Source organism: Centruroides sculpturatus, unplaced genomic scaffold, assembly GCF_000671375.1.
Source record: "Centruroides sculpturatus isolate CEXI.00-Female unplaced genomic scaffold, Cexi_2.0 scaffold13, whole genome shotgun sequence".
NCBI lineage: Eukaryota > Metazoa > Arthropoda > Arachnida > Scorpiones > Buthidae > Centruroides > Centruroides sculpturatus.
The window spans coordinates 28654-53308 of NW_019384405.1; the positions used below are offsets into that span (position 1 = coordinate 28654).

Consider the following 24655-nt stretch of genomic DNA (forward strand, 5'->3'; position numbering starts at 1 on the left):
TTTATTTACATCATGAAGAATTTTATAATTAAAGTAATGCAGAAAACAGAATAATATTTTCTAATATTTTAATTTAATTTTTTAAATTATGTAAATTATTTATTCAGGTTGTGAGTTCTCTGTATTCTGTTTTCTCTTCGATGATTCAGTTGAGTGGTGTTATGCGAAAGGATAAGACATGTCTTGTTCCTTCTACTAATGTTTCTCTTGCTGACAGCTTAAATTAGTAAACATGAAATTGCAATAATAATACTCTAAAAAGAATTTTACATTATGGATTATATTTTGTAACATTAGGTGTTGACTGTTCATATCAAGCTAACGTTCGTACTGTATTTTTTCGGACAGACTACGTCTTCAAATTAATTTTCGTAAAATTCCAATCAGACGAGATTCTATAATTGACACTTTATATTAAACATTAGTTTGATTTGAAGGAATACGTCAACAAAATGCCTGAGCGATCTATCAACGGCGTTGTTCTCGAATCACTTTCTGTTGCAAAATAGTTTTCTGTTAATGTTACACAAGTGAAGATATTTCAGAGGATTCCACGTGGCCATTCCGTTAAGAATCACATGAAGCACTGAAGTAAAGCGTTAATCTGTGATCAATTAGTTAGCATGTTCAATGGACTTATTCATCTGGCCAATAACAGACCCAAAACTCATTAAAATCTTCAATTAAATGGTATATAATGACTAATTACAAATACAATTTTTAATAATTACGTAAAATAATTTTTCTCCTATCTTACTTTTCACATAGAATTCCAATTGTCATTTGATTTTATGTAATAATACATTTATGTAGTTTAGAATTTGAAGAAATATTAATGCGAAATTTATATTTTATGGAATAATCATAATAACAAATTAGGAAGAAGACGAAGAGATCATAACCCTTGATACATGGGTACAAACTTTCGATTTTATTTTTTACTTCAACATAAATTAGGATTTAGAAGTGAAAGTCTTGTAGTCTCGGGCTTTACAAATACACACAGTAGGAAGAAATTAACAAATGACACAATGACAATCTGTCTTTTACGTAGCTCTTTTATAGTTTAGAATATAAACAATTTCAAATGCAGAATAAATAGGCAGATTAACGATTTTATTATCATTTTTAAATACTTTATGGTAATAATTGTGATGAATTTTTTAAGCTTTGTATTGAAATTTATCATTTACAGAAATGCTACAGAAACATATTTTTATAGTTTCTTAGACTCTCTGATCTTAACTTGCAATTATTTCGAGAAAATAATTAAAAAAAAAAAATTATTTATCGTAGTGAGGTGTATTACAGAAACCGTTGCTTATCAAACACGAAATCGTACAAGAATCCTTGATATGAATATGTGGATTTTCACAAATGCATGTTGTCTTCAAGATTTCAATTACAAATGAAGCAGTTGCCCGCGAAGAACTCAGTTGTTTCACTGATGGTGAAGAAACTGTTTCGTAGTTTTACAGTTTCTGAATATGTCAGGCTTTACGCACAACTTCTTATTTACCTGGTATGATGGATTTTAGCCTTCACTACTGAGTAATCTTTTTCACACAATCTACAATACCACTTCGAAAATCACCAGGCATCTGTCAGAAGCCCTGCGTCAGTTTTTTCAGCGGCACTTTTTTCGAAATTTTTCAAAAAATTTCAAAAAATTCAAGTTCTCCAATTTTTTTCAGCTGCAAAAAATGCAATAAATAATTTTCTTATCGCGCGCCAACTTTTCTCAGGAAAAAAAAAAAAAAATGCCGGCATCTCACAGATGCCCTGCGACCCTTCTCCGGAAAAAATTCCCTAGAAAAACGCGATTGCGAGAATCTCTATTGTTGATCGCGATCATAGTGCGCATCTGTATTATATTCTAGTTTTTCAGCGATCGCAGCTTCGATTCGCTGTTTTGTAGGTCGANGGGGCGGACTTGTTACCGAAAGAGACCCGGAAATTCTGTCATTATGTGATCTCAGAATAAAAGATTCAATAAATAGAGTTCTAATAAAGATAGAATGTAGAAGCTTTTTATTTCAAAGCTAAAAGATTCCTCTGAGTAATATATAAATATGTATTCGATAATTTTTACTTTTCCAGCTGTTATATATAACAGAAGATATATAGCAAAGTGTAGCGCTCGGTCAAAAAATGACCCCTCCCAAATTTTTTACATTTTTGGACTCAACACCTTGAAATTTCGAGTTAATTAAGCAAAAGATTCGAGGTTTTTTCTATATGTATGGATGTTAGACTGTGGGGCGACATGGTTTTGTTCACCCTGTTTGAAGCATAATAATTTCTGTGGTCAACGTGGTCAGAATCGGAGTCAGATGGTTTAACACCAGGAGTTAGTTATTAAGTGTCAAAGTGGTTGAACTAAATCGTGTCTCCATACACATTCTAACACCTTAGGCGTGAACGTCTTAACAGGTTTTAGTGTACTATTATAAAATGACAAAAAAATCTTACTTTGAGAGTAGAGACGAGTTTTATTTTATTTTTTTAAATTTTGAACGCTAATAACGAGTAAAATATTTATTAAGAGATATGACACATGACTATTTTTATGTCTTCACCCTTTCATTAAGACCCAAAATTTAATAGTATTAATGCCCCTTTATACGCAAGCTACAGTGCCACATTTCGTTTCTTAAACTTTACCCATTCTGAGATATTGTTTAATATCTCAGAACAGAAAATAAAGAAATGAAACAAATTAGACGCCAACACACAAACACAATTTTTCCCCTTTTATTAACTTTTTTGAGGGGTTCGGGAGGTCTCCAAACGTGTAGATTTACAAAAAAAAAAAAAAAAAAAACTTGGAGGGTCAAATTTGACGCGATTCCAATACTTTTCTGTTTTATATACATAACAAGTTGGTAAGTAAAAAGGGCCCACCAGTGACCGAGTGGTCTTCGTACCCTAAACATTGGAAGTTCGGTCGTGGGTTTGCGCCGCGATCGAACAGGCTGGCTGCTGGAGTTTTCCGGGTTTTCTCCTTGCCAATAACGACTAAATAGGAGGGCAGTTCGCCATAAAAGTCCTCCCGGAAGGCATTAGTTCCTCTCGCGTAACATCGCAACGGGAAACCACTCTGTATGCTAACTTTTCCTAGTAACGCCTTGGCGTATTTACTAACTACTTACTAATCTGCGCTGGGTGTGGCCGAGGTCGGGAAAACCTGATATGGCACTATGAGATGAGAAGTAAAAAGGAGTCGGAAGATTTTATGACGACTCCGACTCCACAGCCCTGATATATGCAGTAAATGTTAACATATAATAGAATATAACATAACAATTAAAATTTAACAGTAAATGTTCAACATTCACTGTTGACGACATACATTTATTAACACGCGGTAGAGATATTCCTTTCGTGGGAGCTTGCCAATGCTGCCAACATTCGTAATTCTTGGAATCAACGGATTCAAAAACTGCAGGTTGTTCCTTTGTATTTGGATGCGGCCGACTACCCGTCGTTTCTGTGTGTGTTGCATTTCCGGTCATTTTAAGAAGCGGGCAGTTCTTCGTGTGTGTTGTTGTTTGTTGAGACATGTCTTCCGAAGCGAAAGGTACCAGTTTTGTCACTAGTGAAATAGGTTTGGTTGGCCCTATTACGGCACTCACCCTTACTGACAGCCGTCGTCTGTTCTTGTGGTGTGTTCGCATCTTTGGACCTTCTGTACTTCACAACTTGGATTTTCTGTGTATAGCCGGATGCACACATGCGGCGCGGTAAGGAAAAGCGGCAGAATGACGTCACTTTTTCTCGCCGCAGAAGTCGATTTTGTGCCGCTTTTCTCGTGCCGCAAAAGTTGGTTGAATTCTATCTTGTGCGGCAACGCCGCCAAGACGCGTTTCTATCAGCCAATAACAGTTTGTCTCGTAGTCACGTGAGAAAATACAATCATTTGGTGTTTTAATGGCGGAAAGTTCGAGGCGGTTAACTGAGATAACTAAAATCAGAATAACAAGGAAAGGATAACAAATTTAAAACAAATTCTACACAAATAATCATATATAATTTAATTCAAAGAATAAAACAACCGAATCTTACTCGAAATATTTTTCTTTATCGAGATATCTTGATCCACGAATAAGTCTATTTTGTACACCAGTTCTTTCTCGATCCAAAAAAGTATCTCTAATTCAAATCTTCGACAAAATCTTTTAGCTAAATAAAGCGAGCCGTACAAAACAAAATTTGTAAACACGTGGATAGGGACAGTGTGTAAACACGTGGATATCGTTCGCCATCTTGAATACTGAACGCATGCGCCGAAATGTAAGCGGATTGCCGCGCGCGGAGATGCGTTTGCGTCACCGCTTTTCTTTGCTGCGCCGCATGTGTGCATCCGGCTTATCTCTGGCATTCTTCAGCATCCTAACTCCTGCCTCTACACGATTCCCAAGAAACTCCTAGCCCCTTCGTGTGTCAAAATTTTGTGCGCTCAGTGTCTCATTTTTGGATACGGAGAAGTCCCTCTGTCACAAGCCATGTTAGCAAAAGAAAGGTGTCCTATTCACTAGACTAGGTAAATCTCCGTTTGAACATAGGCTTGCCCCCTTTACATACCGGATGAACTAAGGGTACGTTCGTAAAGTCGAACGAGTTAAACGAGAATGACGTCATCGTTATTCTTATTTAGTTAGACTTTTCGAACGATTCGTTTATAACTAAATGGCTGTTTCTAAAATCGAAGATATGAATGTTGTTAGTGCAGCCTTATCCGAAATATTTTTCTTAAATTTCTTCGGGTGGACAGTTATTTCAATCATTTCATCTTTTAATTCACAATTTAAACACTCGAGTAGAATTTGAAACATCGATTTCGTCGGCCGCCATTTTCTTAACGAAGTGAACTAACTCTTTCCTTCGTGAACTTCGTTAGAGTTTCGTTCGAAACGTCATCACCGCAGAGCATGCGCACTGAGCGAGACTACTACTTTTCGAACGATTCGTTACTAACGCGTTTAACTCGTTCGACTTAACGAACGTACCCTAAAAGTGTATCTCGCGGATAATGGCAACGCGAATATCTGTACTATACGACACTATGAACAAAATTCATTATTTATAGTGTCGAGAGAATTATTGACCTGTATGACAACAATGCTGTTCTCCAGCGTTTTGAGGATACGACAGAAAAAAAAGAAAAAATATTAACTGGTGAACAAAACAAAAAGTTAATTGAAAAGAAGAATGAAGTGGTATTTAATTAAAATGAATGGCTCGGCAATCGAAGGGATTAATAACAAACTTGAACAAATTGTAGCTAGGGATTTCAATCAAGATATAATTGATAGAAAAAATGCCATTTTGGAAAAATTGATAAATTTGATTACAATAAAAATCCTATCGTTCCCCAACATCCATCTCACAGCAGCGTTCTTCAGTCCGAAAAACGGTTACGGGAATTAAAACGCCAATAAGTTCCTCAAATGTCCTGGTTTATGACAAAAATGAAAACAATGACAGTGATCGGATTCGCAAACTATTGAAACAGAACATTCGGCCATCTTAGCCTGGAAAAAATTAAGAAAATCGGTGGTGGGGGAATAGATATAGAAATAGAGAAGAAGGAGGATCTTACACTTCTTCAGAACTGTATTAAAGAAAAACTACCTAATATCGTGACTACATTCCCCAAGAAAAGAAAGCCCCACATAAGTATTTATTCTGTCCCGAAAGAGAAGAATCGCGAAAACATAATGAAAAAAATTATTTGCGTAAATATATTTGATAATTTCTATATATTAAATAAATAAATTATTAATTTAAATTAATTAATGTTCGTTGTTATTACTGTACTGTAAAATACGAATAACTCATGCAACATCTTTACTTCCTTAGCAATATGCATCGGCTGACTTGTCGAAATTTGCCGCCATACATTTTCTATCTTAATTAAACTAATTTTAACAAAACGCGTAACTTTTATATAATTATTACTTATTCTGGAAATTCTGGAATAATATTGTTCCAAACGAGTTTTCCAAGCGGTTAAAACTCGTTTGGAACCGCTGATTTCTAACAAAAGATGTAACAATAAAATTTGTTTTAGCAGTGCCTCAATTACTAGAATATAAGTTTAGAGAACTTCGTAAAAAACAAGCTTTTAGCTGCAGGAAAACATTGGGTTTATTCAAAGTCTCACAGCGCAGCCAGCACCTCTGTTCAAAATTTTAGACAACTTCCGGTTGCTGTCAGCGTGCTTCCAGCAAACTGTAAGCGTTTTTTTCGTTGATCCATACGCTAACAAACAAGACGGAAGCCACCGTGAGGCTGGTAAGAGCTCTATTTTGTGTTGAAAATTTTGAATTTACTTAATTTGTTGATGAATAAGCCCTGAATAAATTAAAATTCGGTTAGTAGGCTACATAAATAGATTATCTTAATATACTAGTACGGTGTCTTTCAACAAGAGGTGTCATTTTAAATCAACAGAAAAACGCAATATTTTCGTGAAAAGTGGTGATATTTTTATTTTAATCCAAAGTACAAACTCTGAGATTAGTAATGGAACACAATATCTGCCAAATGTCCGCCTCGGTTCTTCTTACAAACGGTGATTTTTTAATTAAATTTTTTATCACGTTTGCGCATAATAGCGACTGTATTTCGCCAATAGCAACTGTAATATTGTCTTTAAGTGTTTGAATTGTTGCTGGAGCATTGGTGTAGACTTTACCTTTAACGTAGCCAAAAGAAAAAAGTCTAATGGTGTTAAATCGCACGATCTCGGCGGCCAATTGAAGTCTCCATTTCAAGAAATCACATGTCCAGGAAATTTTTTTACGCAATAGAGCCATTGCTTCACTAGTTGTGTGGCAGGTGACGCCGTCCTGCTGACAATAAATGTCGTCCGCATCCATAGCATCAATTTTAGGCTAAAAAAAAGTCAGTCAACATTGTTCGGTAATGCAATCCATTCATTGTAACGGTCTAACCAGCAGCATTTTCGAAAAAGTATGGCCCAATTACACCGCCAGCTCAAAAAACAGCACCAAACTGTCACTCATTGGGTGCGTTCGTTAATAGCGGTCGCTCTGCGTCTCCGCTACTATGGGAGTGCGCTGCTGTTTGTAGGCATTTAGGAACCACGGCGAAAGAAAGAGAGATGGCGGCGCCCGCACTATCGATAGTAACCTGATGGAGGAATCTATAATTCTAAAATATGAGCTTTTAAAGTCAAAAGAACAGTCCCAATTGTAAAATTTAACCATAAAATGAATTATTTGTTGAAAGAGCATTCAAAATAGCCATGAAAAAAATTAGAATGCCGGCTACTATCCGAAAAAATTCGAAAAGACACATCACCGCGTGTACTAACTTGCGCTTTCACAACTTCTAAATTTTCATTCATAAAACAACATAATGGACCCAGAAACGAAACCGTCTGAGCCATGGAGGACGCCATGTTGCTTTCCACGCAAACTACTGCTTGAAGTCGCCGTTTTTGCCATTCGAAATTCCGGTCGGAGAGCGCGCGACAGGAATTTAGGAACGCGTTCCGCAGGAATTTTTAAACGGATGTCGCTCGCGCGGAGTTACGCGGAGGAATAAAAGAACGCACCCATTGTGATTGGAAAGGTTGTTCGACTATTTCTCTTGGGTTTTCGGAGCCCCAGATTCCACAGTTTTGCTTGTTTACGTACCCAGACAGATGAAAATGAGCCTCATCACTTTACAAACCGTCTCTGCGATATTTTCACCATTTTTGTAGTGAATTTTCGCTATTTCAATGCATTGTGCGAGTATATCGATCCATATCTGAAAACCTCCTAGTTTTTACTTGTCAAACGTCACCGCAGTGAGTTGTATGTTGACAGTCGAAAAATGGCGCGAAATTTAACATGACACCTCTTGTTGAAAGACCCGTTATATCTATGTAAGACATCACATAATTTGTTTTAGTTGTTAAAGTGTAAGGATTGATTTAATTACTTAAAACTCCTACGGAAATTTAAAAAATCTTCATCCCTATTTCTCTTTTCGAAATATTAATTTTTCATTAAACTGTTCTCATTAAATAAGTTTAAAAATAAATTTAACAGAAAGTGGAAGTCCACATCATTGGCGATTTTTAGTTTTTATCTCCCGAAATCTCGGCAGTCAGCTTTTGTGTTGTCTAGAAAACGCCAGCAGTTGCGCCACTTCCGACCGCATCTTACTGGATTGATGCTGAGGTTTTGAATACACCCATAATTTTAATAAAAATAACACAACAGAGTTTTTATACAGATTTCGACTTTATTTCCAATAAATTCAATAGTGATAAATTTGATTAACTGAAATAAATGTTTGAAGCGTTTTTTATTTTGCATTCACTTGACCTGATCTTTTCAGAGTCGACCAGGAGGAAGAATAAAACGAAAAATTGTCCCGGGTCCCGAACAATTAGAAATGTCACTATGTACTTTGTCACAGCTCCATTACCCGCTGGACAGCCCCGCATTTTGGTGTCTCAATGATATTGCACTGAGGCCTCCAAGAGTAAATGAGGGCGTGTCTAATATTTTTCTCCTTAAATTCATTTTTAAAAATTAATATAAATTTATAAGATGCAGATTTTTCTTAACTCTCTCTGCATTGTGGGTAATAAGGCCTTTTTGCAAGCTCATTATGGATTCGGCCAGGCCCACAACAGAGCAGCCAGTGGGTAGAGACAAGGCAACATACCTGAGATGGACAAATCAAGATGATCCAAAAAATTCCTGAAATTTTTCGAATCATCTTGATTTGATCCTGGATCCCCAAAGTGATAGACTGCCACCTTAACCAAATGACCATCTAACCATAGAAGATGCAACAATTCAATGTAAATGACATTAACTTTACTTTTGAAATAATCAAAATATCAGGCCCACCAGTGGCTGAGTGGATAAAACCACTGGACACCGGTAGTTTGTCGTGGGTTTGTGCCTCGCCAACGGGCTGGCCGTGTGGAGTTTTCCAGGTTTTATTCACGTCAGTAACACCTAAATAGGAGCCAGTTTCTCATAAAAGACCTCCCGGGAAGCATTCCCCTCAGGAGATCGCCCATGTGTTGCGTTGCCGTAGCCTATACAAATAAACCAATTCAATCAAAACAGCAGAACACTGCAAACTTTTTTGTATATTAACTTACACATTGATCAATATATACAATATATACTATTATATATGTTTATAATAGAAATATATAAAATATAGAACAAGATTTCAATTACTCAGACTTAATTTGAAAGTTGGTGTTCTTTTTTATTTAAATTTGTTGTATTTGAAATTCTGCTAGAATGTAATTCAATGCTTGATGGTTTGTAGAACAAGCCAAAAACCTTTGTTATTATTAAACGTTTTCCTCGGCAAAATACGGTATTGTATGTGACTGTAAAGTAATTTGAAAGCTTTTTTTTGAATTTTTTAATTCAATGATTGGGTGGCCAAGACAGTTAAAGCACTACTTTGGGAGACTTTAGATCAAATCTGGGTGGGCCATCCCTGGAATTTTTCATGGATGGTAGTCAGCAAGTTCCAACCAGATAAATTAGGCCTATCCTTCACCACTTGGTCATCAGCCATTGAGAGCCTGGCCAAACCCATGATGATATCCTTAAAAAGCATTCATTTTTCTCTCTCTGCTCACAGGGCAGAGAGAAAAATGAAGTATTTCAAATATAATAAAATCACAACTTAAAGAAATATATTAAGCAGAATAGACGGATGCCATTTCAGCACATAGTAAATAGAGAGGAATAAAAAGATACTGTTTGTTTAGTGGTTAGCCAGTGTTATGGCTTATGGTTTTGCAGAACACAAGATGTGTAATAAAGTTCCTATTAGTGAGATATGAATAATTTTGACTGTTACATGATATTAATGTTCAGAACAGGCCCAAAGAAAAGTGGGGCCTGCTGCAAAAATTCTACTATGTGGTCTTGTGAAAAGTCAAGTTTTTCTCTATTGTTATGGCCTAGGTAAGTGTGGAACCCTGTCAGTATATCATTCACACTGCCCTCAGGATAGTTCTACTAATGTTTTAAATAAGAAATAATTATACATTGTCTTAGTTACATTATACAAAAATTTGTTTCAAATAATTCTTTGTATAAGATAATAAAAGCATTGTATCTTTTAATTTCATCCTATTGATGAAATTCATAGTCTTTACATAACAAACAAGGACATTCTGTCTTATATAAAAAGAACTGTTTCAATTTCTGTATAAGTTCTCATAATGTCATAATAAAATTATTATGGCACTGCATCATATAACTGGGATAAAATAGCTTTCAAAAAATATTTTACTTTCAAGATGAATTAATCAATGCATCTTTAATAGTGTGAAGTTTAAAGAATGCTAACATTTTTGATCCAGTTAATAGGATATCTTCAGAATTCAACTGAATATCTACAATAGCTCCAAGATGTATTTTTGCAGTATCTAAATTTACAATTCAATTTTTTATTTATATCTTGGATGAAATATAATGAATGTGTTGTAGACAGTGTAATTCCCAACATTATGTTTTTAATCTTTTTTTTTTTTATTCACAATCTTTTATATTTTAAGAAATCTTTTATCAACTGAAGTGGATTGTTTGTAAGACAATAGGTCAAAATACATTTTGTGAAATAAAGGCTGAATTATCTTATGGTATTTTATTTTATTTCATAGAACCTTTTATCAATTAAGGAAGATCATTCTTAAGAGAATATTTCACATAATGCATTTTAACTTAACTTAAAGACTAAGAAGTTGCTTGTTGGTGACAAGTTTATTTTTCCATTAAAAAAAATGATAAGGGATAAACAATAGTACTGAGAATTACACTATCTAAAACATATTGAATTCAAGAATATCCTCCACTTTTCTTTGTAAATGAAATGTGCTTAAAAAAAATAATTCCCAATTCACATTTAATGAAGCTATTTTTGAATTACGAATTAATTTATTAACATTGTAGAGAGCATATTATATTAATAACAATATTTTAAACAACAGTAAAAATGTATCAATATTAAAATGATTAAATAGTATAATTGAATTTAAAATTTTATTTCAAACACAGATTTTATATAAAAATACTCTTGAATGCATTTTTATTAATTATTTTTATATTTGTATTTTTTAAACTTAAAATACATTGAACTATATAGATAACTAATTGTTATTTACATTTATTCAAAATATGAATAAATACATATTACTAACAATAATGTACATTATACAAACTTTTACGTTATATGCTATTACAAACTATAAATCACAATGATATATCATTTCATACATTTGTAATCATTCTATATTCAATGCTTTGTAAATGATTATAAATGTAAAAAATTTATAATTGTGGTATACACACAAATGTTTAATATATTTTTAACAGTATTTTAAAACTATTTTATATACATATTAACAACATCTATATATATACTAATATATATTTATTTGAACATGAACATATTAATGAAAACTGAATTCAAAAAATTAACATTCTAGTTTATTTAATTTCATTAAAATGCAACATTTATTCAAGCTGTAATAATTCAGATATTTAGAAAGTTGCTAAATGAAATACAGTAGTGCGTTGATTTTGCGAATCAATTGGGGACTGGGGTTGTTCATATAATTGATATTTCGGATAACTGATTTATGTACGAAAAAATAGTTTAACGTATTTGATGTTAAAATTTTTATCCGTTGCGTGTCGCTTCGCGTTGAATTTTCGTCGATGTTAAGCCTAACAAAGACTATTGTATCGTTAAAAATTATTTTTTTATTTTGTACAAACAAAATAAATATATTGAAAAATATAAAAACAATAAAAAATTATACTTCAGAAGTTAATTTAGTATCAAAAACGTAAAATATTTGAGTAGCCCAAGACATAGCCAAAGATTGAATCACCACAGCACTGGCGGAAATTTAAATTTGCCGACTGGAATTCTTTCAGATGAGTGACTTTCGGAAAATCGACGCTCTACGGTATTCAAATTTTAAAAAATATAATTTTGTAAACATTACACATCAATTAATTAAAAAATCAATGATTTTATAATATATATGTATATACACATGCAGACACATTGTGCAACAAAAATTTAATCCTTGTCTATTTTAAAAAATTATCTACTCACAAACGTTGAAAAATTTTAGGAGTCAAATTTCATAGATTTCTGAATAATAAACTGCATCATTAATAAATTTACGATAAAAATTAATGAATTAATGTTTAAAATATAATTAAATTAATATTAATGAACAATTTAAGACTATTAAATATTACAACAATGAGAAACTTTCCATTAGAAGAAAATCTAAACAGTTCTGGATATTCTCTCAATTTTTTTATATATAAAAATATTTACATGAAATGAAATTTGAAAAATATTATCCTAGATTTATATAAATTATTTAATATATATGATTATTACTAATTATGTATATAGATTAAACACATTACAAACTAAACATACTCTATTAAATTACAGAAATGATTTACAATGATATGTAACTTATTCTTGCTAGTTTTAAAATAATTATGTATATAATATTATTGTCATTCTCACAATCAACATCAATTCAAATATTGGCGGCATGTAGGACAAGTTCTCCGTCTTTGTAACCATGGACGAAGGCAATCGGGATGAAAAATATGTTCACAAGGTAACTGCCTATATTGAAAGAAAAAGTTCAATTACAATATATCAACATTTCAAACAGTCATAACATTTGTATAGTCCAGAGTTCAAATAAAAAAAATACTAATGGTCATATTCTGCAGGAATGGTTCAACACAGTGTGTCAAAAGATTATAGAATGATGATGAATGTACATAAATCAAGTAATACAAAACACTAATAATTACAGTAGACCCCCCTATAACATGGGTTCCTATGATGCAAATTCCTATAACGCGGCAAAAAATTGCGACGGCATTCATATAAAGACGCTAAAAGTAACGCGTAAAACGTTATTGCCAACTCGTGTCGTGACAGGATTGGTTGAATCTGGACCAACAGTAAATGAGCAGCTGAACTACTTACATGCTATGGAGAGTTTAGACAGGTAAGTTGAGTTTACTATTGTCTATACAGTATTATTATCATCTGTACAATATTAACTTAATTTATTTTAACTTTATTATAATTATATATATACTTTCCACCGTCCAGAGCCACGCTACGGAGAGTTTAGGCGAGTAAGTTGAGTTTACTATCGTCTGTACAGTATGTAAATTAGGTATTGTAAGTCTAATACAGCACTGTAATTTTATACATTTCTTGTGAAAGAAACATTCTTATTCAACGGCCATAAAAATTATTTATATTAATGATGACTCCAAAGTTCAACGAATTTTTTGCAGAAAAATAACTTATCGGCTCATGTATTTAAGGATTCCTACAACGCAAAATTCATATAAAGTAGAACGTATCTACCACATTATAGGAGGGTTGACTGTATATTATTAATTTCTTTTTCTTTATTTATTTTTATAAACACATGTTAGTACCATAGTTTAATAGCATAAATCCTCCTAATAAACAAACCTCTGAAAAATTTCAGAAATTTTTGACAAAAAGCCCAGGAGTTATTAAGCTTCAGAGGGTGAACAAAATCATGCCACCCACCCACCACACACACACACTAACATCCATATATGCAGAAAAAACCCCAATATTGTTTTGCATTTCTTGACATTTCAAGGTGTCCTAAGTCTAAAAATGTAAAAATCTTGAAGGGTCATTTTTTGACCAATTGCCATACTTTCAGTCTGTTAAACAGCCAAGAAAGAAAAAGAAAACGGCTTTTGCAAAATTGAAATTTTAAACACATTAAAATTTCAAGAACCATATTTTCAAGAATTTCAAGAAATTTGTTTATACATATCAAATATGTATAAACTCTATTTAAATTAATTAAAAGCAAAATTGCATCATTGTCTATGATGTGACAGGAGACACATTGATAAAATAACAGTTCTTCAGATTAAGTGAATGAATTTAGCATGTAAAACAGCATAAAACAAATTTTTAATTTATTATTCAAAAAATTTATATCTTTTATTTATTGTTTTTTTTTGTCNTAAACTGTAGAAAGTATTCATTAATTGTGTTGAAGCAGCCCTGATGCAAAACAATTGTAAAAATCATAGAACACTCATAAATGAAATAGCAAAATCATAAGGTTTAATTATAAATAAAACTGATCTTTGCAGTATGTATGTAATAAATAAATACAGTATAATATAGTTCTTTTTTGCTTAAACTATTTCAGTCACTAGATAAATATTAAGTGACTAGATAATTATTAATCTATTGAATTTAATTGATTATTTTTACTATCTTTTGTACCTACCTGTTAACAATAAGGAGCCAATAGATTATAATTCCTGAAAAACCTATTCATTATGAAATGGAGTCCACAATTGAGTAAAGTATTATGCAGAGAATCTAAATTCTGATCAAAGCTCCAAAGCAAAGATTTTTGGAAGTTATCTCCAGATTCAATCACACACATTTAAAAGAAAGATTAGAGATGGGTAAATATCACTTTTCTTGGATTCAAACATTCGAATACTCCAAATACTTAGTTAACTTAATAACCTTATATAACTTAATNGACCAGTTTATATATATTTTAAGGAAAACTGCATCAATAGTTATAAAATTAAATAAACTTGCTTACACAAATTTAGATTTTCACAAAGAAAAGTATTCCAAAAATTTAAATATTGTTACTTGAAAAAATTGCTGGTAAGCTCATTGTTCTTTCAGTAATTCAGTAAACAAGTTTTCCCACGCTTTTATATTCCACTTTTTTCCGTATATATATTAAATGTGAAAAAAATTACTCGGGCGAAAATCAGTGTACTCGAATTTAGAACTATAGTATGTATGTATATAAGTAAAACCTGTCTAAAACGGAATCTGCCAAACTGGAAAAATATCCCGTATGATTCCGGTTTTATATATATATATAGTATATTTAGTTGTTTATATAATACATTTAGATTAGACAAGATTGTTTAAATTAGATTCTATTGTAAATAACAACAGTATGGGAGGGTATTCCGGGTCCAAAAATCCTGTTATATTTGTAAACTAAAACACAAGTTTTCTCGATTACTCTTTCACAAGTTAAAAACACCGTTGTTGGATAATAATAACTATTTTGTAAGAATATTCATGAATCACGCCTTGACAATTGCAAAAAACTGCAACATCTGCAACCACTAGAGATTTATGCAAGCAACCAATCATCATAAATTGCTCTGAACTGTGGCAATTATCCACACATTTCGTAAGTTTCGGATGGTAAAAAGTACGATTAAAATTTATTGATATCATATATTCTTTTAAAATATTTTTTATCATTACATACATTAAATGAGACGACTCGAGCGGGTAATCAGTTATTTATTATCAGAAGTGGTTTAACGTGAACGATATTCCCTTTGTGATATAGTTTGTTCTACATATACTATAGAGATTAAATTCCATTCTCTGGTTATTCAGCCAACTTAGTACATGACCTAACAATACTAGCGGATGAATCCAAATAAATACATCAGTGAAAAGCCGTGTTTAACATGCGAAGGGTCTTCGAATTCCTGGCATTCATGGCAATATAAAGGAAACAGTGAAAAGCCCTCCATCCTTTCATCCGTGACTCCTTTGAAAAATGGCATAAAAAACACAAATATACCATTTGAGTTTTTTTTTTACGTTGACGCATTCGATATCTATAAAATTTGTACTGTTTTACATTATTTTGCAATTTTTTACGTTATCTACACGATAACGATTGCATAGTTGGGGAGAAAATGATATAATGAGAAATAAATATTACACGATTCTATTTAGAAAAAAAAACAACTACCTGTAGATTTGGGAGCCTTTTCTCATAGTTTGAAATCTAAAAAAAGCGCTAAACACGAATCCACGTCGGTGCAGCTTAGAGGCACAACACAGGGTGAGATGTAACAGAAAGGAACAATGAGGAAGACTTAGATTTCGACTTGAGCTTTTTTCATTACTTGTGTCATAAGGCACGGGTTCCTACCCACCCCGGGGCAAGGACGCCTCTCGACTCGACAGCATTCTTGCACACGCGGTGGATACACACTCCTCCACGCTCATATTTCTTAGAAAACAAGTATAATTCCTTCGGTTGAAGGGATTTTCTTCGTAACAATGAGTTATTCTATAAAATCATCTTAAATGACTTCCACAAATATGTGCAAGGGCTCGGAATATGTGCAATATTATACATATTATTATTATTATTATATATTGATAATAAGATAACCGTAATTCATTGTTCCACATGGTCGAGTGACTATAAAATTGTAATGACGATTGTGACGACGATCTCTTAATACAAAACATCGGTCCGTATGATGTCATTCAAACACTGCCCAGATGTCTCGTTAATTAGTGAACAAACAACACCCTCGCTTACTCAAATTATAATTCCAATTTTTCTTTTAAATCTTTCAATAAAACCTATCACATATATCATTATAATATCTAAGAAGCCATTAAAATACGCCCTACTGTATATCTTATCTAAATAGAAAAACAAAAATTAATAATAATAATAATAACTTATTCTTACTCTTAGGGATCTGAATAGATATTTTCTCAACGGGTGTTGTTCCGTCCTTAAACTATTATTTCTTAACTTAAACATTTTTATGATATGACGTCCTTCGCCATCATCCTTTTTATAACTTTAGCAATATTAACCTTTGAACCTCACTCGCGATTACAAACACCAACTGAAACTCGATTCCTTAAACTATACCAAATGACTGAAGGCGAAACCATTTTCGATCCTTCTAACTGGCCATCTGTTACCGTGTTACTGATTGTGTTATTGAATGCTCTGCTAGAAATTAAAGCCGGTGATAAACAGGTGTCTTATATTAGGTGTCACATTCATCCTAGTTATCAGAAGTAAGGTTAAAATAAGAGGAAAAAAAAACAGAGCAAAACTCCGCCTTTTGTCAATGAGGTAATTTTTCTCTTAAAAAATATTTCATCCTCTTAACTACTTAAATTACTGTTAACAAGACGGATATACTTTAAAATTAATCTAATTTATATACATATAATAAATTTCTATAGGTATTTTTAAACAAAGTTATCATCATAATATGCAATTTGATAAAACTGTCACGGAATATATTATGAAACTATGCTTAATATTCGTATTATCTTCGTAAATTTTTCCTCGCAAGTTACATATATTATCCAATTTTTGTATTTTCTTACCCTTTTCTATTCGTAGAAATAGTTGATGTCATTCATACGTTATTTCCAGATGTAAAAATCATATCCATACATACACACACACTACTGACATGTAAATATATCAAATTGCCCGTATCGTATGAATACATACAAACAGACTATTATATTCCTCACTGTTACACTTCGGCAAACATACAAAAACAACTTTTATCTTCTTTTCTTTATCTTCAAGTAGCAGACCAAACCCAATGAATTAATTTCACGCTTAGACATTTATTTTTCTCCCTCTCAATTATCATCATCATCTTTTTTTGTACATAACGTTATACCGAATAAATGAATTTAATAAGAGATGATTCCAAGAAAATGTAATAGCATAAAAAACTCGCTTTTATTTATTGTTTTTTTTTGTCCAAAGTTTATTAAGTCTGAACTTAATGAAACAATAATTTATTACTTTAAAATAAGCAAACAAACCTGATATTATCCCTTTCCTTGAATTGTTCGCGACATATAGCACAGATTTCCACATCATCGCCAACAGCAAGTGGACCACACTGATTAATGGCATCAGTACTCCTGGATATGGAATTTGTTCCAGACTGTGAAGGTAACTGGAGCGTAATATTTATACTAGATTGCTGTCGTTCATTATTCCTCTGTCTTGGTACTCTCCTGGTTCTACGATTTCTTAGCTGAAAATAAAAGAATGAGGTTATATTATATTCATAGATTCTAAATTTATCTTTCTATATTTAAGAAAATAAAAATACTATTAGTTTCAACATATTTCACACATAAACACTAAAACACCTACAGTCTTTTAGAATTTCAGTAAACTATAAGAATATTTTATCATTTTTCATGGAAAACAAAATTAATTCTTGTTTGTTCTAATACTGTGAAAATAATCTAATTTGTAACATTCTCATTCATCTCAACGATATTAAAATATGAATCAAACTATATATTTTGTAATAAAATCTATCATATTATTCTGATGAATTTTGATATTTATTTATAATGCATGCATGCACACTAAATCTTTACCTAACTTACTTAATAATAAAACTGATGTAAATATGCAAAAATCTTGTGGTTTGTTACTGGTAAATATCAAACTTGCATAAAGCAACAAATTCAAGTTTCTTTCAAATTTAATCTGATGCTGGTTGATATTCTAAAACAATTGTGTAAATGAAGAAAATTGAAATATATCTGTTGAATTATTTATAATAATTCAAATCAAAAGATAAAATAAGCATCTTTTGATTAGACTAATTTAAAATCACTAGTGTATTCTTCTATAATGTATGATCCTCTCTCAAACTTATTTGTTCATATGGTCTTTGATTGTGACCTAAAGGCATCTCTAGTGATACAGTGTCCCTCTACACCAGGTAAACTAAAGACAGGATACCTTTGCACACTTTTTTATAGGCCAAGGGGGCACACTTTAATGCCCTCTGCTGGCATTATGCAATGAACCATCACTCTATAACTAAACATTTCCATATCTGCTTAACTCCTTGTTAATATCCTTGCATATCTGCTTAAATCTGCATGACAACTCCTCCTTGGTATGCTAATTTTTATGGCATGAGTTTATTTTCAGTGTCAAGAACTTGGATCTAGGCATACACATCATTATTAATTATAATTACTTTTAAATCAAATTTGAAATGAATATGTAAAGTACTATATAAAGCAATATGCTTTGAATATTAACTATTATTTTTTTTAAATTTGTTTCTCTGACTTGAGATTGGTTTTCTATTCCTTTCTAGTACCCCCTTCAAAGAAACGATATTTACATTTTAAAATTTCATACTTGATAGTAAATTAAAATATATAATATAACTAAAAATGTTATAGATAAACACTTACTTGTACATTTGATCGTGGATAAAGAGAAATATCTCTCAGATCACAAAGTAATTCAAGTAATATCTGTTGAAACAAATCCTACATAAAAAATTTCAATAATTAAAAACAATTATTTATAAGTAATTTTTGGTTTAAAAAATCTTAAAAATGACTTCATCTTTAAAAAATTATATATATAAAATTTAAAATACAATAAGCAGATAAATGTAAAATATATAATAGAATCGAATATTTTCCCAATATTAATACTGTACAACCCCTCCTTAAATGAATTTCATTCACCAATAAGAACTTCATTGAAAATAAACATTTTTGCATTGTACTACGAATTATTTTTATAACAAAAAGTAATTTATTATAAAGATAAATGATCACATAAACATATCAAAAAGATTTAGGGAAACTACATTGCTATTAAATAAAATATGTAGTTTATAATCTGAGAGACTTTGCAACATATTTCTTTGAATTTCATTCAATGTGTTAAGATTCTGTAATCATCATGGAATAGCAGACCTTTTCATTTTATAAAAGTTGCAAGGTGCATGTAAGATACAAACTTCTGCAGCAACTGCATGGAAATTTTTCCCCATTCTTCACTTAAATATATATGTAATTGTTCTAATGTGCAAGGACAGCATTGAGTCATCTTTCTTTTCAGAAATCTCCATACTTTTTCTATTGGAAACAGGTCTGGGTTAGATGCTGGCTGGTATATAATTAATTAAACTACATTCAAGCTTTGGTTTTCTTAGCATTGTGCAGACAGGCATTGTGTTGCAAAATACAGGCTCGTCTTTAGAAAAGTTTACATTTTTATTTGCATAGATATTGCTGAAGAATCAGAATATAGGCTTGAGATCATAGCACCAGTCCATTTGCATTCATGCATCCCCAAACAATTAGAGACTGTGGCTTCTGGACTCATTTTGAATAACATGCTGGATTATTAGTTTCATCTTTAGTACAAATGACTTTTTTGTCACATTCCCATCCATGGTTTACAAGAAATGATTCAACCAACCATAGTATTTTCTTCCAATCAACGTTTGTCCACTTCAGCTTCAGATGAGTTCTGGTCCAAGCTAAACATCTGCGCTTGAATGATTCATTTATGAGGTTTTTTCCCTTGGATCGATACAGCCTGTATTTGCATCATTGGATATATCTACACACTGTGTATTCAATATAATGGAATATTAAAGTATTTCCTTGCCCTTTTTTGTCAAATCTTATATGGAAGCTTGACTGTTTTGGGAAATATAGAATTGAAAGAACTGTAGTTATCTGAACTGAGAGGTAATTTTCTACCTAAAACTTTACCTGAACAAATGTTTCCCTTTTTAAAAACAATTTACAATTCCCTAGACCAAGATATCTGCACAATCAACAATTCTGCATTGAGAGGCTCCTTTATACTTCTGAATAATAATTTTCCTGATTGGTTCTGGTATGGTCTCATTATTTTTCATATACATTAATATGAACAGCTGAAAATGACTAGCTTATTAAAAGCAATATGTGTAAGATAAGAAAAACTGAGAAATTTCAGAAAATTCTCCAAAACTTTTTCTGAACAAACTTCATTACTTTGTGTTGCCAAGTGGTTTACAAGATTGCAGAGTTATGTATTCCAAACTAATGAATAACTTACTACCTTGCATTCAAGGTAGTAAGATAGTGAAATGAACTTTTTTATTTACAAAAGGAATTATTGTATATTTCTGCAGATAAGACAATAGTTGAATCATAAAAAAAAGGCCCACCAAAATCCAGAGTCATCTTATAGGACAGATACAAAGAAAAATTAGATTGAAATTTATATAAATTAAAACCATTATGAAAAAATAGAATAGTCTATACAATGTTTTTGCAAATAGTGAAGGTCATTACCCAAATGCCTGAATCAGTGTGAATGTTTGCAACAATAGCAAGGCATTGCTGCCAGATGCAAGAAAATAAAATTTGTTCATTCAAAAAATTACAAATAAGACACAATTCCATATACACGATACAGTATTATTATCCATATGACGATTGTTGATCTAAACTAAATTCATAGGCCATTGATAGTTTGGGGGTCGTCTTATAGGACAGATATATGCTAAAACTATAAAACTTTGATAAAATTTATACCTCATCTTATCTGCAGAAATATATGGTATTTATAGCACTTGGTTTAAATATGTATGCAAGTGTTTTTAAGTTTATGTAAATTTCTACAAGTTTAAATGATGAATAAAGTTCATTGCAAGCAAGGCAAAGTTCATTGCAATTGTATTTTAAGATTGTCAATGATTACAAATGATAGACTACTGTTATTATTTTTTATTTTATTTCATAAGAGCAAATATGAAAACAGAATATGAATATTATCAGAAAAGTTATATGAACTTCTGTAATATTGGTAACTACTAAATATTAAGAACACTGAATTCAGTTTTATTCCTACTATAAATCTGCTTATACTAAAAAATATTTAATTGGAATTGCTCCGTCAGGACTTATAACTTTTCTTTCTAGTGGGTATGGAGGAAGAAGTACAGATTCGTTTATAACAAATGATTGTGGGATTCTGCAAAACTGGAGAAGGGAGATATTGTTATAGCTGATAGAGGGTTTCCTCAAATTAAATTGGCATTCGAAAATAAAAATTCCATTTTAATTATGCCTTCTTTTCCAAAACCAAATCAAAAGCAGTTTAGTAGTAATGAAATGAATGAAACATACAAAATTGCTCATGTAAGAATTCACGTTGAGAGAGACATTGGTAGAATTAAAATTTTTGAAATACTGAACTGTAGATTACTCATTTCACTTCTTCCATATGTAGATAAAATAATGTTTGTTTGTGCAATATTAGTAAATCTGCAACCACCAATTATAAATGAGTGAAATTTTTTTATTGTGAAAACACTATAAAACTTAATATTTAAATACTATTTACAATTGCAGGTAAATAATACTTAAAGTAGAACATTTGCATCTTCTCTAATAGTGAATAAATGAATGTCTCATTATTTTCCACTTTAAGGGTTCAAATGGAGAAGTAACCCTTCGGATTTTTCTCCTATGTGTTATGTAAATATTTTCCACCAGGGCGGCACGCGAGTAACTTGCACTCGGACTCTATTGGCCACATGAATTTTAAATTTGATATTCTAAACGCAATAAGCACGTGCAACTCAGACGAGTGCTGATTGGCTAGTGTATGTCAGATTACCATGCCTCAAGGAATTATCAAGCATTAAAAGATGATATAGTCTAGAATTTGACATAAATTCAATGATTTGTTCTGCATTTGGTCCTCTCAGTAGTCGTCACCGATAGTAACTGAGTCGGCTCAGGCACTGAACAAACACGCGGTCAGTTCCTTACCTGTTTCGGCAGCCATCTTGGCTCAAAAACAGCGCGCTCTGTCGGATTTGGCGCTTGCCAGTGGAAAGTAAACAGGATGGAATACATCCTGTTTACTTTCCACGACAACCCAATAGCTGGACATATCATTTTATTGGCCGGAAATGACAAAAGAGATCAGAAATTATTGTCAAAGCTGCGCTAAGCACCGACGACGAGAACAAGCGGAATTACAATTATTTGCTTCCCTTTCTCACGTGTTCGAACGAACCGCTATGGACATTGTCAGACAACTTCCTCTTACTACTAACGGAAATAAATATATCCTGGTATTTGTTGATCACTTCAGTCGGTATGCGGAAGCCGCTACCTGATTTCAACAGCAAGACGATTGCGAAAGCATTCGTCACTCAACGCCGACTCAATTATTATTTAACCGATAGAGCACCGAACTTGATCTCTAAAATGTTTATGGAAGTGTGTACTCCTCACTACAGCCTATCATCCCGCCTATAATGGTGTTGAAAGACTTAACAAGACATTAATCGATATCCTATCTCATGTGTCTAAAGACCAACGAGATTGGGACGAATAGATCCCCTATGCTTTTTGTTCGCCTATAATACGTCAGTACACGCTTCTATCAACGAAAGTCCTTTTTTCCTTCTATAAGGGAGAGACCCTACTTATCCATTCGACCTAGTCACGAGCCCTACTACAATATCCTACGATATAGAAGATAACTTTGCCTCCGAATTACCACGCGTGACATGAAAAAAAAAACTTGGGTCTGGATAGGAAAAAACCCAGATTATTTACCCAGAAAAATTCATGATTAAAATGTAATTAAAAATTCTTTATCATAGTACATTCATGCTGTTATAATTACAGACACTATAATACAAATTAAAAAAACCATTTATTACTTAATTTACACGGTAGTTATTGTTATTTCACAGCTACTCTGTTCTTCTTTTTCCATTAGCAGTACTCCACAATCTTTATGCTCTTCTTGTCGCTTCTTATATCTTTGGTGCCAAACTGCATCTCTAATTAGTTCAGGTTTGGGTTCATACAGTGAACAGCTAAAATTTTTCCTACTGATTGCTTGTTTAGCAAGCAACCTGATCTTTGATGATTCAATACTGTAGTTAAGTACCTGGAGTTAAGATGTTACTGTTTGTGTCGTGATAGCAAATCATTGCGGGGTATGATTTCATAGCTTGAGTAAGTGCTTAAGTGTATCCGAGTCTTTTTAACTCCACATGATTTAGGATTCAGCGAGTAAAGTACCATGCTTTTCGTTTTTGTTTCTAAAATCTAAATTTTTTTATTATTTAAGTTATTTCAATAAATATAAAATGAATTATATAATTATCTTGTTGCTTATGAGAATTTATCTTCAGAACAGAAAATGACGACATTTTTCTTCCTGACAGTAACTATGAATCAGATCATCTGAGAATGCAGTCAGTCATAGTGAAGCAGATACCAAATAGTTACCGGCAAACAGAATCATCTGTCATCACATTCTGTGTAATTTATTATATGTAAAAATGGAACAATCAAATGGTATAAAGAACCAATGTTCATAGTACAAATGACTATATAACATTACTGTGTATTGATTTTTTTTCTATTGATTTGTTGTAAAATATGTTTAGGTGATTACATTTTAAAAGTATAACGTAGTTTGATGCTAAACTTTTTTTTAATTCTTCCCTATTATATGACATTTTTGCTTATTCGACTTTTTGCTTGCCCATTTATGTCGGGTAATCGAGACTCTACTGTATATGTAGTCATATTTAAAAAAAACCCCATGTTTTACAAAAATTAGAAAAAAAACAACCTTGAAACCAAGAGAAGATCGAAAAACCCAGATCTGGGTTTTAAAACCAAGGAGTGGTAACCCTGCGAATAGGGTTTCTCATTTCCCGGTCTTTTGCTTGTCCCGGGATCCCGGGATAAAAGTGAACTGTTTCCCGGGATCCCGGGATAGAATTAATTATTTCTAAGGTATACAAAATATCTTGAAATCAAATGATATAATTATTTTCCATTTTTTAAAGTAATTTTAAAGTTCTGTAACCTCCAAAATCATATTAATAACGCTGTGTAAGGTCTATAGGCCTATAATAAAAATTACCTTTAAATA

At 32.1% G+C, this 24655-nt stretch overlaps 1 protein-coding gene across 1 annotated transcript in view; it reads right to left on the reverse strand.

Moving 5' to 3' along the window:
* Positions 1-12004: 12004 nt before the first annotated feature.
* The window catches only part of LOC111618806 (E3 ubiquitin-protein ligase RNF128-like), an 80517-nt gene continuing 67866 nt past the window's right edge, over positions 12005-24655 (reverse strand). Inside the window, exons 3-5 of the mRNA XM_023360374.1 lie at positions 19141-19218; positions 17731-17948; positions 12005-12669 (exon numbers count right to left, since the gene is read on the reverse strand). Coding sequence (XP_023216142.1) covers positions 12573-12669; positions 17731-17948; positions 19141-19218 — 393 coding nt within the window. The 3' untranslated portion in view covers positions 12005-12572. The remainder of the gene's footprint in view (positions 12670-17730; positions 17949-19140; positions 19219-24655) is intronic.